The sequence below is a fragment of the Heptranchias perlo genome, chromosome 9, assembly GCF_035084215.1.
Source record: "Heptranchias perlo isolate sHepPer1 chromosome 9, sHepPer1.hap1, whole genome shotgun sequence".
Lineage (NCBI taxonomy): Eukaryota > Metazoa > Chordata > Chondrichthyes > Hexanchiformes > Hexanchidae > Heptranchias > Heptranchias perlo.
Window position 1 is genome coordinate 51,502,094 of NC_090333.1, and position 14,911 is coordinate 51,517,004.

General features: G+C 41.5%; 1 protein-coding gene across 2 annotated transcripts in view; it reads right to left on the reverse strand.

Moving 5' to 3' along the window:
• Positions 1–14,911, reverse strand: part of efcab7 (EF-hand calcium binding domain 7) — a 79,412-nt gene that overhangs the window by 31,092 nt on the left and 33,409 nt on the right. For both annotated transcript variants that reach the window (XM_067990399.1, XM_067990400.1), the window contains exons 7-10: positions 13,482–13,623; positions 8,698–8,807; positions 5,620–5,777; positions 4,808–4,941 (exon numbers count right to left, since the gene is read on the reverse strand). In XM_067990399.1, the coding sequence (XP_067846500.1) occupies positions 4,808–4,941; positions 5,620–5,777; positions 8,698–8,807; positions 13,482–13,623 (544 nt within the window). The remainder of the gene's footprint in view (positions 1–4,807; positions 4,942–5,619; positions 5,778–8,697; positions 8,808–13,481; positions 13,624–14,911) is intronic.

Below are 14,911 nucleotides of genomic sequence, written 5' to 3' on the forward strand. Positions count from 1 at the left end.
GGGTTGTGCAGGGTAGGTGGGTGGTTCCTGGGACTGGGGCTGCAGTTTCGTGTCGGTCTGTCCTCTGGCTTGGCGGGGGGTGGTGGGGGGCAGGGGTTGCCCTATGTGACGCGGTGGCCTCCTGCGTGGGTGAGGGCTCTCCCCCGTGGGGTGCACCTTGGCACCTGCCACAGGCTGCTGGCTGCAACACGCCTGGTTGGAGGGAGACTGTTTCCCCCAGTGTGGGAAACACTCTGCGATGCAGGTGAAATCCCACACTTCCTCTTTTGACAGCTGATTCAGCTCATTAACTGACCTCAACAAGCAAGTTAAGTACTCTCAAGTGGAACCCCGCTGGCTTTAATTGCCTGCGGGATTCCCACCAGTGGGGGCCACGCACGCAGCCCCGCACGTCATCGGGGAACCCGGAAGTGGTCGGGATCGCGGCGTGATCCGGTCACGTGACCTCGTATCGGGATTTTCGGGGCCCCCCCGCTGGAAACCCGCAGGAAACCAGACCCTAAAATCGAGCCCTAAGTATCTATTGGTCAGATCCAGTCAATTAAGTTCCTGGCTCACTTGTGAGTCCTGTTTCACTGTGCTCCTCTGCAGCTGGTCACCCACTTCACTCTCTCTACATTGTTCCTTGTGTCCTGAACTGTCTAATACTGTTTCTTGACTGTATATTTTGGAGAATATGATCTAGAAACTCCTCATCCTCTCTGATGCTGCACAATGTGGCCAATTATTTCTGGAGCACTGAGAATCAGTTTTCCTACACCATGCAAATGTGTTGCCCCTCGATACAATGAGGATCCACAACGGTCTATATACTACACTTCACACACATTACATGATTGCCCAGTACTGCCATCCCTCTGTGTCTAAAGGTCTAACTTTAAAATGTCTATAGTGTTACCCTGAACTCTCACTAGTACCAAGCCCTCGCAAGAATCAAACTCGACTTACTCACCACACATGTATTCATAATTATAGAAAAAATGTCTCTCATTTACCAGTCCTAGCCTTGTAGCTTCAGGTCAAATATCCTTTCAGTGCCAATTTATAAACTGAGCAAAATGTCCTCCCTCAAATCTTGCACCTTTGTCTTTCACAAAAAAGAAAGCAGGTTGCTTTTTTAAACAATTAGTGTTGGCAGCAGCAACAATCCATGAAATCATACCCAAATATGAATTAGCACCTTCAGAAGAGGAAGAAAGAAAACAGAGGGAAAAAATAGCTCATCTTAAATAATGAGAAGTCCATATTGGAATTGGAATATTGATAATTAACAATCAGCTTGTACATCTTGTCCTGCAATCCCAAAAAGCTCCCTTCCGAAGACCGGCAGTCAGCACTTTCTTCAGGTGCAGTTGTTTCTGAAACACATCACTTGCACACTGGATGAGCCAGCTTTCTTGTTTCGGTCCTTACTTTTACCATAAAACATTTATATTATAAAGAACATGTTATGTGAATAATATTTTTTGCTAAATGCAGCTACACCCTCATCATTAAATATTTCACAAACATTTTAATACTATAGAGAGAGAAGTCAACATCTGGGCATTATTTTTAATCATGATAATGCATTTGGATGAGATTTATTTAATTGCATTTGTAAATAATTTATTTAAATTGGTGTGAAAATGAGAAATGGCCCGCTAAACAGTTTTTCTGAAGGCAGTTCTCCACTTTAAGTAAATTAACAGCCAATGCTAGAAATGCACAGTAGGTTGATCAGCGTCTTAAAGAGAACGATTGCTGAACATTGAGTGTAACCCTTCATCAGAATTGATGAAAGGGTAGACCTGGCCTTACTCTTTCAGACGCTGACTGACTTACTGTATATTTTAAGCAATTTCTCTTTTTATCATTGTTGTTTTAGTTGGTTGTAATAAGGATGAATTGTTAATAAAAGTTTTTTGAATTTTCAAACAAAGATAAAAATTAGAAATAAATTTCTCAAGAAGCCTATAGGATAAACTTCAAAATAAAGAAACTAAAATTATTTTTGGGACTAAAACAACATGCTCAGAATTATGAAGACTAGAGAAACATGGGTTTTTCAGGAAGCGTCTGAGAGGTGATTTAGAGAAGTATATAAGTTAAGGGAATGAAAATGCTAAATGCAGAATATTGAAATTACATTTCATGGGTAGGCCAAGGGGACACAGGTTCAAACTAATAAAAGGTAAATTCAGGACTGATGTCAAGAAATTGTTCTTCACACAAACAGTGATCAACATATGGAACAGACTTCCAAGAAAAGTAGTGGAAGCAAAAACCTGGAATCTTTTAAGAAAGAATTAGATGCTGAAATGGGAGGGCTGTAGGGTCTTTCTAGATGAATGATTTAAGATGAGTTGAATAACCTTCCTCATCCGTAATTATCTTGTAAACACTGCCGTTTATTTTATATTTCCAACGTTCATGGTTTTCTGTTTTACTTCTTTAAATGAATCAATCCTCGGTTTACAATGATTACTAGTGCTTTAGACCACCTGAAATCTCTGCTGTTCTCTCTTCCATCTCTACATTGGACAATGTACATGCAGCAATATCTTGCACCAATAGATTATGGGTTGGCAAGTGATTTGTTACGACTCAGATACGATTTGTTACGACTCAGATTTTTAATGCAAAGTACTCAGCCATCAAATCACATTACTCACAGTATGTATAGAAATCTGCAATGATTTGTCTAGAAATGTCATGTCACATTAAATCACTTGCCCTACATACAGACTATAGAATTTGCTTATAACCCAAAATTCTTTCTACCCAGTAGTAGATTTGTCACTCGCCTTGGGATGTCTTGGGAGTCAGTGGAAAGGACATTTAGTTATTTGCACTATGTTGGAATAAACCAAATAATACTCATCAAATTGCCCAGGAAACTCGTAAAATATTCAAAGTAGAAAAGAGAGCAATGCTCATCAACATTTCCTCACTTGAAGGATATTGCAGACTGAGATAGTTTTGGAACTCATTCAAGAGGCTGGGATGTACTGAGAAGATGAATATAATAAAACAGCAAAAATTACCATAAACCAAGACATTCAAACACAAAATATACTGAAGGTTTGCCATTGTATTCTTTGCAGAACAATATAAATCTCAATGCAGAACTTGGTAACTGAACTCTGGTAAAGCAAAGGCAGACAAATTTTAGGCCAGCTAATTACACAGTCTGTGTCTATGCAAAATGATCTTGGCTTTGCAGCGACACAAAATGTATAATATAATTCAGGTATGAAGGTACATCAATCAAATTTTGGCAAGAGGTGTAAGATCACTTCAAGGAGATATTCTCACACCGCTCTAGCTTTACACCCATTGCATTATAATTGTAACTGGTGCACGAGTGAAGTTTAAAAAGTTCTCAGGCAATCCAATGGATATCATTTAAAAGTTTTTCCGATGTTAATGAAAAGTTAACTGTCTCATACATGCTCAGATTTCCAATTTTCCTGGCTAGACAGCAATGTGAATCTAACATTACAACAAAAGTTTGGCAGCCTCATATTGCTCAAAGCAAGCACTGGTCTCTAACTCATACCTGTTGTATGACTGTGTCTTTTTTATGCAATGATGGAATGGTCCAAATTTAAGTTATATTTGGAGAAAGTCTTAGAAATTTATAGGAAATTGAAGTATCAACAAAAAAAAATCAACTGGTCACCAGAATGTGTGTACAACTGCCACAGAGATCTTATCACACAGACCAATCTGCAGAATTTACCACTTTTATACCACTAAGGTTAACCTTTGAGAAAACAATTTTAAAAAAGCCTTTGTCTCTTGCCGTCTTGCTTGAGCTGCCTGCAGCTCTCAGGCACATCCCTCATCCTTTGGATTAATTCATTTCCCTGTCTCTGCTTAAATACTGTAATGTTTAAATACCATAAATAATTACTTTACAAAATTAAATGCATTCTTCTAAATTTTCAGAAATTATTTTGGAGGTATAATAGATGACCACAGAAAAAAACCCAGCCACAAAAGTAAATGTCAGTATTGAATATAGTAAAGGGAGAGTATCTTGTACTGAATCTAAATGTTATAAATGGGAGGTGTCTACATATTTACTGATATCTCTGAGCCACCCAAATTATGCAGCTCACTTCAGTACTCAACCATTTACATCGTCCTATTTCTCTCCTATAGTCTGACCAGGCCATCTGTAGTTGAAGTAGAGATGAGCAACCTGTCCTGAGCTTCTCTCAGTGTTGTGCTGAAACCAGCCATTACTAGGTACACAAGACTCTCCCTGATTTTTCTCTTCCCAACCACTGCTCCGTGCATTGGTGCTCTGATGTTTTTCACTGACTAATGTACACCCATAGTTTTCTACAGAGAACATTGACTGATAAAAGAATATTTTAATGCACTTCCAAAATGTGCTTACAATTTAGATAATTTGAGGAACTGTAACAAACACAAAGCACAAGAATTTTTAGGAGCAAGAAAAAAGAATTTTAGCCCAACAAAGCCCATCTCTTTTTGATAGATATCATCCCCACTGTCTCACCATATCTCTCAATCCCTTCTCTTTTCAGAAATACATCAAATTTCATCTTGAACTGTCTGTTTCAACAACCTTTTCCTGTAACTTATTTCAAAATTTTACTACCCTCAAGGTTCTGTAAAACTTCCCTTGTTACTTCTAACTTCCTAGTTTTTTAAAAACTTCTGTGCCCTGGTATTTAAATCAATCAGCACTGAAGAACTTACCCAGATTAAATCATCAATACAATCTTCGAAATTTGTTTTAAAGGGGAAAACATTGGAATTACAAAAGCCTAAACAAAATTGTTCACCTCACCTTGGCACACAACCCAGGCCTCACTGTCACATTTCTCTCCACTGGTCCTCAACTCAAATAAATTATACTCTTCAAAGCTCAGGAGGCCATTGCCATCTAAATCGATGACTTCAAAGATGTCCGACAGAGCAGCCCTGTTAAGATGAAAAGACAGTCAGGATGGACAGCTGGCATCATCAGAATACAGAAAAGGTATGAGTTACCAAAAATGAAATAAAAACAGAAAATGCTGGTAAGATGTGTACTCTCAGATGACATATATAAAAAAAATTGCTCTTATTCTCCTTGTCCACAGTTAATCAGAGGAAATAGCATGTCTTCTAGCTGCGTTTGCTGCAACATGCCGAGAGAATTACAGTGCCACGTCTGGAGCAAGAAAGAATACCAGGCATTACTATTACAGCATTACCCACTGATTTGCATGTGTGTATACACACACACACACACACAAAACTATATTTCTTTCCTGCATTTTAAAAACTATTACCTCTTTGTGAAAGTAGTTAGTACGTTTGAACTCTTGTCCTCATTCCTGCTGTTCTCCCCTCCCCTCTGTATTCTTGGGCATATCGTGACTTTTCTTCTGAGTTCTATAAATGGGCTTCTCCAGCATGAACATGGTATTCTGATGAGGCGTTACGCCAAATCTGTTAAACCCTTTTCTCTTCCACATGATGAGTGGCCTGCTGCGCATTTCCAGTATTTTCTGGTTCTTGTCTGATTTCTGGCATTGACAATTTTTCTATCTACCACAAATAAAATTTATTTTAAAATATGCATTTTAAGCATCTGCTTTTTCAAAAAAATCTCACCTGAATTCTTTGGTGAGTGCTAGGTCACCATTATCTTCCCTGTGGACCAGCTTGGCCTCTCGTGTCACTGGTTTCCTCCTTTTCCTTAGTCTACAGCCAGTAGTGAAAGGGATGAGGTGATAAACTCCAGAACGAAGTTCTCCCTTCCATCCAAACTTCTGTTATATGAAAGTTAACAGATATTAAAACATTTTTATTCACTTTTCTGGACATCATTGTGCTGCAATGTCAAATAAATCACTTCACTTTGGTGAACTTTATTTTTAAAACACAAAAATGTGGTACTAGGTAGCACAAAATGTTCTTACACCCATGGGACCGGAATTCAAATCCAGCCCAATTTGATGGGCCGAATATCTACTCTCTAAGCCTAATGCAAAGCTCCAAACTGATATGAATTTTGTCTCAATCCGGTTCAGAATCCAAATAAACAAAACTACAAAATTCAGCACTGATGGGCAATTTCATTGGGAAGGTTGGCTGGTATATGAAATTTAGATGGCTTCCAAGGTTGGGGTACTGCAAATTTTTTGGGAAGTATAAAGAAAGCTACCAACTGCTTGATCCAGGTCTTCATGCCCAAAGAAATGTCTGCCTCACCCCCTTCATGCTGTTCACTGACAAGTTTGTGTGGGTCAAAGCCCTTCTTTCCTGAAACCATTTTTCTTTCTGCCACAAATCCATCTCACAGCATCATCCTGGATCTTGCACAAAGGCTGGATGAAGCCATTCCTTGCATGCCTAGGAGTTCTGAACTTGAGGAGATAGTATGGGATGAGTCAGAGCACAAAGGTGAGGAGCAAGTGCTGGAAGCAGAGGAGGAGCAGGAATCTGCTGATTGGATGACCACATAGCTACCCTCAATGACCCCTCTGCTTTGGGAAATACAGCAGGTGGAGGACAATGGCCAGTTATGTAATGCTGCTGTTGCTTCTCAGGAGAAAAGGAGATGAAATGCTGGCCAGGTTATCCAATGTATTAGTCACTTGTTTGATTCATGTGTGGGAAGTATATTGTCCGATGCTGCAGTTGACTCTTATGCTATCCTAGAAGGCAGAGATCCAGGAAAATTGGTGTCCTTGACCATTCGTATAGTATAGTTGGCTGCAGATGACACATCTCTGCCACTGGCTTTCTGTTGACATGGAGCCAATCTCTTCATTCATTGAAACATTTTTGTGATAGGCCAGCAGATATGTTGGTGGCCTAATGGCGGTAGCAGACAATCAGATATTAGTGGTAGCTGATATCCCTGTCATGCCTTCCGCCATCATATCATTTCACTTACATGTACAGTACTTAACATATTTCAAAACCAACCCCCATCTGACTTGCTGAACATCATGGCACGCAGTAGCTTGTAGTTAAGATGATCCATCACGCCCCAAGTTCCCAGGAAAATTTGTATCAGAAGAGCTTCTTTTACGCATGACCTCTTTTTCTCATCTCTTTCTGTTCTAATGAAGTCTTCTAAATGCATCAATTACAGTCAGGGAATACTTGATTATTTTACGTTTACTTAAACATTACTTACCGTTATAACAAAATAAAAATTATATCAGAAAACAAATGTCCAAGAAAGGTTATTCAATGTACTGTTGAACTTCATATGGGAAAAAGATGAAAAAGCCTCTACCCTTTAAGAGCTTCCCTTAAGCCGAGTCCAGATGAACTCAAAAAACAAAACGTGGAGTCCCAGCAAAAAAAACAGGAAATCATGCCTGCAGTTCATTTAAATAAGCACAGGAAAAATAAATACCTGAATCAGGTTTAGAAGACGCTGCATATAGAGGATAGGTCTAATGTAAATGGAAAATTTCATTTATTTTGGAGGGTTTGTGACCCTAAATATAGTGATAAAATCTTTTATGGCATTGTATTTTTGATCAAGAATTATCAAGAATCTTGAAATATCAGGTGGACATAATATGCAAGAAACTAATTGTAGTATTTTTTTAGTGCAACATAACAAATACCAGTACAAAATTTAAACAAAAACAGAAAATGCTGAAAATCCACAGCAAATTCATCAGCATCTGAACAAAAACAGTAGATTACATTACATGGGAGGATATTTCATCAGAATACTCACTCAAATGATGATTGACTGGTTGTGTAATTCCAGTAATTTTTGCTTTTATTTCAAGTGCCAGCGCAAAGTTGCTTTGTCTCCATGTATTTTAAAAAAATTTACAGGAATTTTCCAATAATCGATATTAGGTAAACATTGTTATGTTGCTCCTCCAATATCTCTTCTGCTCCCTCTCCGGCCTGATTTCATTATCAGCCTTTCTAGGTTTGTCACTTGTCTTGGTTTTGGACTAATGTATCCAGATACATTTCTAAAATGTAAACCAGTTTTTGACTTGACAAAGGTGGCATCCCTAAGCCTCCCCTTCTCACCTGTACATCAAGTCACTTGGATCTGATGCTGACCATTTTTCACAAAAGAAAAGTTTAATAATTAAAAACAACTTGCATATATTATACTAAATAGCCAATGGCCACAGGTTGAATTAAAGTGCCACGTCCTCATGCCTCAGCTGGTTAAGCCAATAAGTGCACATCAGGAAGGACCCTGGTTCAATCTGTGGTTTATGCCAAGGTGACAGAAGTGGTGCTAAAATTGATTTCAACACCCCTGGGCTGGAGGGAAAAAATCAGCTAGGATGCTGCTTCTGATTGATATCCAGCAACCCCCATTGAAGCAGGTGTCAAAGATCTCAAGGGAGGACAAGATTTGGATTAGCTTTTGTGACTCCCCCCACAACCCCCCACCACGGTCAAATAGCCTGCCAATAGCCATGGCCATGTGGATGTGGTATCGGAGGATGCCTGGGGAACTATAACACAACAAGGAAAGAGAAAAAAGTGCTCAATTGAAGAGCATTTGCCTTGATGATTTTGGTCTCGCGTGTGTAAACGGCTGTGCCGTATGTGGAGATACTGTTGAAAACTAATTTGGAGCCACGTGTTATCGACCCTTGATCTCGCCACGTGTTAATTCATTCGATCAGACTATGGACTGGTCACCAAACCCACAATTGGAGGCTTTATTTCTGTGTTAGTAATTCTGACCTCCTTTTCCCGTAATTCCGTGGCACACACGACTTCCAGAGCTTCAGAATCACCAGTGTTCCTCAAAACATATAATGCAGTATCCACATTCATCCAGGGCGATAATTTTTCTGAGCAAGTGGAAAAAATGTAGAGTTACTGTGACTAAAGGACTGTTCCATGTGCAACAAAAAAAGCATACTGTAGAAAAAAGGTCCTTTATTGTAGAAAAAAAAGTCCTTTTCTTCCTGTGAAATTTTGTGTTGCAAGTATGTCACATTACAACTGTTAAACTGATAAAGATGTATAGTGTTGGGGAGAAGTTGTTTAGAATTCAAATAATCCAGGATTACGGCATGTTGAATAAAACATTTAAAAATGAATAAGGTGTTCAAAATGGTTGGGGAATCATTTAAACATACTTTACGGGGGAATTATGAGACAAAATTAGTCTGCTTCCATTTCACATCATAAATAGTCTGTCTGAAATTCCGCAGCCATATCAGGCTAAATTCATAAAAAAGTGATGAAACTACAGAACGCACATTTCTCATATTGTGAATGATTGAACTGGGTGATTGATGTGCTGCCATTATAAAGATTTGTGAGGCTGCACCTGTCAAACAGAAGGGAACTTCCTTAGGATTAGTAAAATATGTATTAAAAACTCTACATTTTTAAAGGTAACAAAATGTATTGCTCTGCACTGTTTTATGCTTTTAAATAATACATATGCATTCATTTCATGCATCTCTCAACTGGAACAGTAAAATGCAAAAAAAAAGATAAAATATATATCAGTCAATGTAATATTGTGCAGGCACTGAACCTGTGGTTACAAAATTTTTTAAATAGTTACAAGTTCATAATTTTGTTTCCTTTCCAGAAGAGGCTGACATTCTGCAAGAGACCAGCACCCTTGCCCTACCTCACTTAAACGGCCATTTTTCAAGTCTGAGCCCAGGATGCGAGTGTCGACAGCTGTTTGACTATATGGGGCTTCGTAACCTAGTCTGATCCTATCCTCACTTGTGGAGAGAAGGAAGATTTGCTCTGTATACAAGGTATAGAAAAATCATAAACATATTTATAGTTTTCCTACACCTAGTGCATAGTGCAAACCTTTCTTTCCTTATGTTCACAAAGGCACACTTTCCTTTAGAAGTCATTGGATAGTAATCAGATGCAGAAATCCTAGCTGATATTTTCCCTTCCTGAGATCAGGAAGACAAAAGAAAACGGCCTGTATGAGGTTTGAACACAGATGCAACATATGAGGTGAGCTACATGGACTGAACTGACTCCTCCCATTCTTACATTAAGTTCTTTAGAAGGAAGAGGCAAGAGGCACAAAGGTATGGCACACCAGGGAGGATAAGTAGATGAAAAAACATAGAAAGAGAAACTTAAATCTTTATGATATATAGATCAGCCCTTCTCTTCCCAATTTTACATTCTGCTACCAAATAGGACAGCAACTGACATCACAGGGCTAACACATACACAAAATCAGTTCTCCTGAGTGATGTGTAATCACAAGTTACTTATATATGGAGGCGGCCATTCAGCCCATCTTAATTCATCCATCTAGAGAAATCCTAATGTCCCCTCATTGTAGCATTCAATTGCTTCCTAAGTGATTCCAGAGTTTTTGCCTCCGCTACTCTATTTGGAAGTTTATTCCACATGTTGATCACTGTGTGTGAAGAAGAATTTCCTGATATCAGTCCTAAAATGACCTTTTATTAGTTTGAACCTGTTTCCCCTAGTTCCACTCCCACAGTTTAATTTTAGGATGAACACCATCTATCCATGGGGATTTATTTGCTTTGAATCGGTTTAGCCTGTCTAGGCCTTCCAACTCATTTATGGTGAAGTCTTGACTATACTTGGAATATCTTTGTTCGGAGAGATATTGCTCGTGTCTTCCCTTGCGAACACTTGGAGGAAGTAGTCAATCAGAATATTTACTATTTTGTGCTAGTTAGCAATTTAAAGCCGATTTTCATCTTTCATGGTTTTCACCTCATCTGTAACTGCCATCTTACTGTTGTGGCACTGAAAGATTTTTTTTTATTGCTATGTTTAGTCTCAGTTGCTGTGCCTTTTTTTGGTCTCTCTTTACCCCTCTGAGCACCCTTCTGCATTTATATTCATCCCGAGTGAGCCCCTTCCCCTTATTGGATTTGCACAGGCCCTTTTTCCTGTTTAGCTTACGTTTAACTTGTTTGTATTCCATTTGTCTTCTATTGAAATGTTGTTAAACAACCTTCCCTCATTTCACTGAATTTTGCCCTCTTAAAGTTGTATGTCTGGTTCCAGGTCCTGAATATTTCTGATTCCCAGATCATGTCAAACTTTATCTTTCTGTGGTCACTGTGCCCAGAAGTGCTATCACTTCCATTTCTTGTACATTTTTTGGGTCATTAACGGACCAGATCAAGATGATCATTGCTGCTTGTGGCTTCCTTGACACATTGGGCTCGATTTTAGGAGCGTGTTTCCGGCGGGTTCCCAGCGGGGTGGCCCCGAAAATCCCGATCTCCGGTCACGTGACCGGATCGCGACGAAATCCCGGCCACTTCCGGGTACCCCGCTGACGTGCGGGGCTGCGCGCGCAAGCCCTGCTGGTGGGAATCCCGCAGGCAATTAAAGCCAGCGGGGTTCCACTTGAGAGTACTTAACTTGCTCGTTGTGGTCAGTTAATGAGCTGAAGCAGCTGTCAAAAGAGGAAGTGTGGGATTTTAGGTTCAAGGCAGTGAGTTTCCCACACTGGGGGAAACAGTCTCCCTCCAACCAGGCGTGTTGCAGCCAGCAGCCTGTGGCAGGTGCCAAGGTGCGCTCCACGGGGGAGAGCCCTCACCCACGCAGGAGGCCACCGCGTCACATAGGGCAAACCCTGCCCTCCACCACCCCCCAAGCCAGAGGACAGACCGACACGAAACCGCAGCCCCAGTCCGAGGAACCACACACCTACCCTGCACAACCCCTCAGACCAACACCTGCCAGTTGGGTGGTGTGTGGACACCCTCGGAGGACGAAGAGCATGACCAGCACCAGCAGCCTCGCAGTCCACGCCGTCCGCCTCAGAGACGTGGATCCCCCCAACACGGTGTTGTTGCACGCCCACCTGCACAGCAGGAGGGAGGGCTACCGCAGAGAGAGACGCGTCGCAGAGGGCACTACCCTCGCCACAGGGTCCACAGACCGAGGCGCAGCTCCCCGGACCTCTCCGAGCAGCAGTGCACAGGGAGGCGCAGATTCGCTCGACATGTAGTCGTGGAGATCTGCAGCCTCTTTCATGCCGAGCTGCTCCTGGCTGGCCCCAGCACCAACTGCTTACCTGTCGCTGGCAAAGTCATCACTGCCCACCACACCTTCTCCTCCGCATCCTTCCAGGGTGCAGCCGGCTACACCGCCGATGTCTCTCAGTCGTCTGCGCGGACGAGCCCTGCAAATACACCTGCACCTACTCTGCAGTAACACGATGGGTGGCATCAGTGGTGGGTCCTCATAGTGATACCCAGGAGCGGGCATTATTGGACACAACGGACAGGATTCGCGGAGACATGGCAGTGGTGGTGTCAATATAATGTGTGCTGTTTGTTGCTCTGAAATTCAATATGGGTAACACCCATGACAAACCCTCAGACACCCTTGTGCACCCCCTTCATGCTGACGAGACGTTTGCCTTACGCTGCCTACTGCACATATGTGATGCATGCCCTGTGGCTGCAGCACAGGTGGTGGCAGGTTGAGTGAGGCTGGCCGTGAGGGAGATGCACGAGAGGGTGAGTATGGGATGGAGCCATGAGATTGTATGAGGATTGGGTTGCGTGTTAGTGGCAGGATGAGTACTGGCGAGGTGAGTAGGTGGAGGTAAGATGAGGATGGGGTGTGAGTGGGTATGAAGGGTGATGTGACAGAATAGTGTTGGCGGTGCCGAAGGAGATGTGGGGTGGGGGCAGTGTTGTGGCAGACGGAGTGTAGGGGAAAGACTTCGTGTTCTCACTGTGGCGGACCTACTGCGGTCATTGCAGCGCCTCCTGCACTGTATGCAGGTGGGCCATATGTTGGTGGCGCAGGTGACCCCCTCTGCCACCTCGAGCCAGGCCTTCTTGGTGGCAGAGGCAGGCCGCTTCCTCCCGCCCGCCGGGGGGAAGATCTGTGTCCTCCCCCTCCTCCTCACCCCATCTGATGATACCTGGGGTGAGGCATCATTAAACTGGGAGCAGCCTTCCCCCTGGGCTGCTCCATGCTGCAATTTGTCCCATTGGTTGCAGCATCTGTCAGTGGAGGACTGCCCCTTTAACTAGAGAGCCTCCAGCTGACAGATCGTACTGCGCATGCGCAGCCCGACCGACGCGCAGGCCAGCGCCGTGGACCCCGGAGGAGCAGGTAATTGATTCCTATTAGTGTGTTGCCTGCTACGATCGCGTGGGCAACCCACTAATTTCGCCGTCCGCGTTTTCGACGCTCCCGGAGGACCAACCGCTGGGAACCCGCAGGCCTGCTAAATTCGAGCCCATTGAGTCAAGAAGCAGTCATGCACTACATCTACCATCTTTGACACCAAACCACTTGGGTTTTCTAAGTTTATTTTAGGTTGATTGAAGTCTCCCATTAAAATAACTTTCCCCTTCTCACTTACCCTTCCTATCTCTTCATATAGCAAATTGTCCTCCTTCGCATGCTGACCAGGTAGTCTATAGCAAACCCCTAGTATTAGTTTGGATTTTTTCTTAAGTATTAGTGATGTCTAACCACAGTAGTTAAGATGTTGTAGAATATTTGGCAAACTATACCTTCAGTCTGGCTGAGATTTAATGGTCTGATTGTGAGAAACACATTTGTTGTTTGATGTAATTCCAGTCTATACTGATGACTGACAATTCCACCATCTTCTTCCAGGAAAAAGCACCCCTTTGACCAAGCATGTTGCCAGTTCTAGAATGAGAAGAGCATATATATGGAAAAACATAGAAAAATCACAGCAAGAGCTGTGGAACTTGTTTATCTATTAATACTCATTCAGTAATACCGAGACAGCAAACTGACATTTTACATTTGGATGTATTGAGGTATAACAGAGTGGAATCGTGGAAATGTTAATTATTAGTAGGATCAGCGATTTGGAGCATTGCAAAATCTTGCAAATTTTCTATACTTAGCATGTATAGTGTGATCTGCTGCCCAAGTACTGCAATTTTACGTAAAATGTTTCCGAGGCAGTGAAAATGCCAACTTCTAAGCAGTTACAGGTGATTTTTTTTTAAATCACTGATGCAACAAATCAATTGCCCAAGCATTCAAAACTTATTCATAACTTGTGGATTGTAAACTTACAAGTACTTGAGTGCGACATACAGCTCATCAAAAGTAGTGATAAAATAAGTTAATTTAAGGCGTTAATTTTTGAGGGACTTGAGACCTATTTTTTTTAAAATTTTCTCTCCTTTTCAGCTTTTGTGCCATGCACCACAGAAGGCAATAGGGTCACCTCCCTGGATTCTGCCAATTGCACTTTGAAATCATCCATTAATATGTATGACTGGCCTCTGCTCAACATCTTCTTGGGGCAGTATGACTGAGATTGGGAATTCCATGTGTGGGGAGAATCACAGATGTGAACCCACATGCCTGCACTCTGTGACACAATGTATTGGTGCTCAGAGCTACCGGTATTAAATCTGATAGAGGAACAATTTTGGGACCAAGCCATATTTTTTCTAATAAATCCTATAAAGATGAAATTTTACAGCTCAAAATAATATCTGCTCATATAAAAAAAATACACTGGCCCAGCAAACCTTTTAGTGGTTGTACAGTTAGAATGCACAGGCAGTACAAATCTAACTTCCCAGAGTATACAAAATTAATTTACATTTTCATTACCTGTCTCATTGTGAACCAAATAGCACTTTTATCTTCATGGCAGTAGTGCATCCTATTAAACTATGACAAAGACTTACATTAAGAAAATACCTGATTACAATGGGATACTCCATGCTAGTTAGAAAGAAATGAATGAATGACACCAAATGTATTTATACTACAGGTATTTAATTGGTGTTAAGGAACATTTTTAGAAACGTCAATAGTAATAAGCAATTTCCTTTGGGAGTGGGTTGTTTCTGGTGAGGATAGTAATCTCTCGGTTTAACCCCCAAATTATACTTTTAAAAACTTTTCCATGGTCTTCTTGGCCACAGACCCACTGGAAGGGACACAAGTT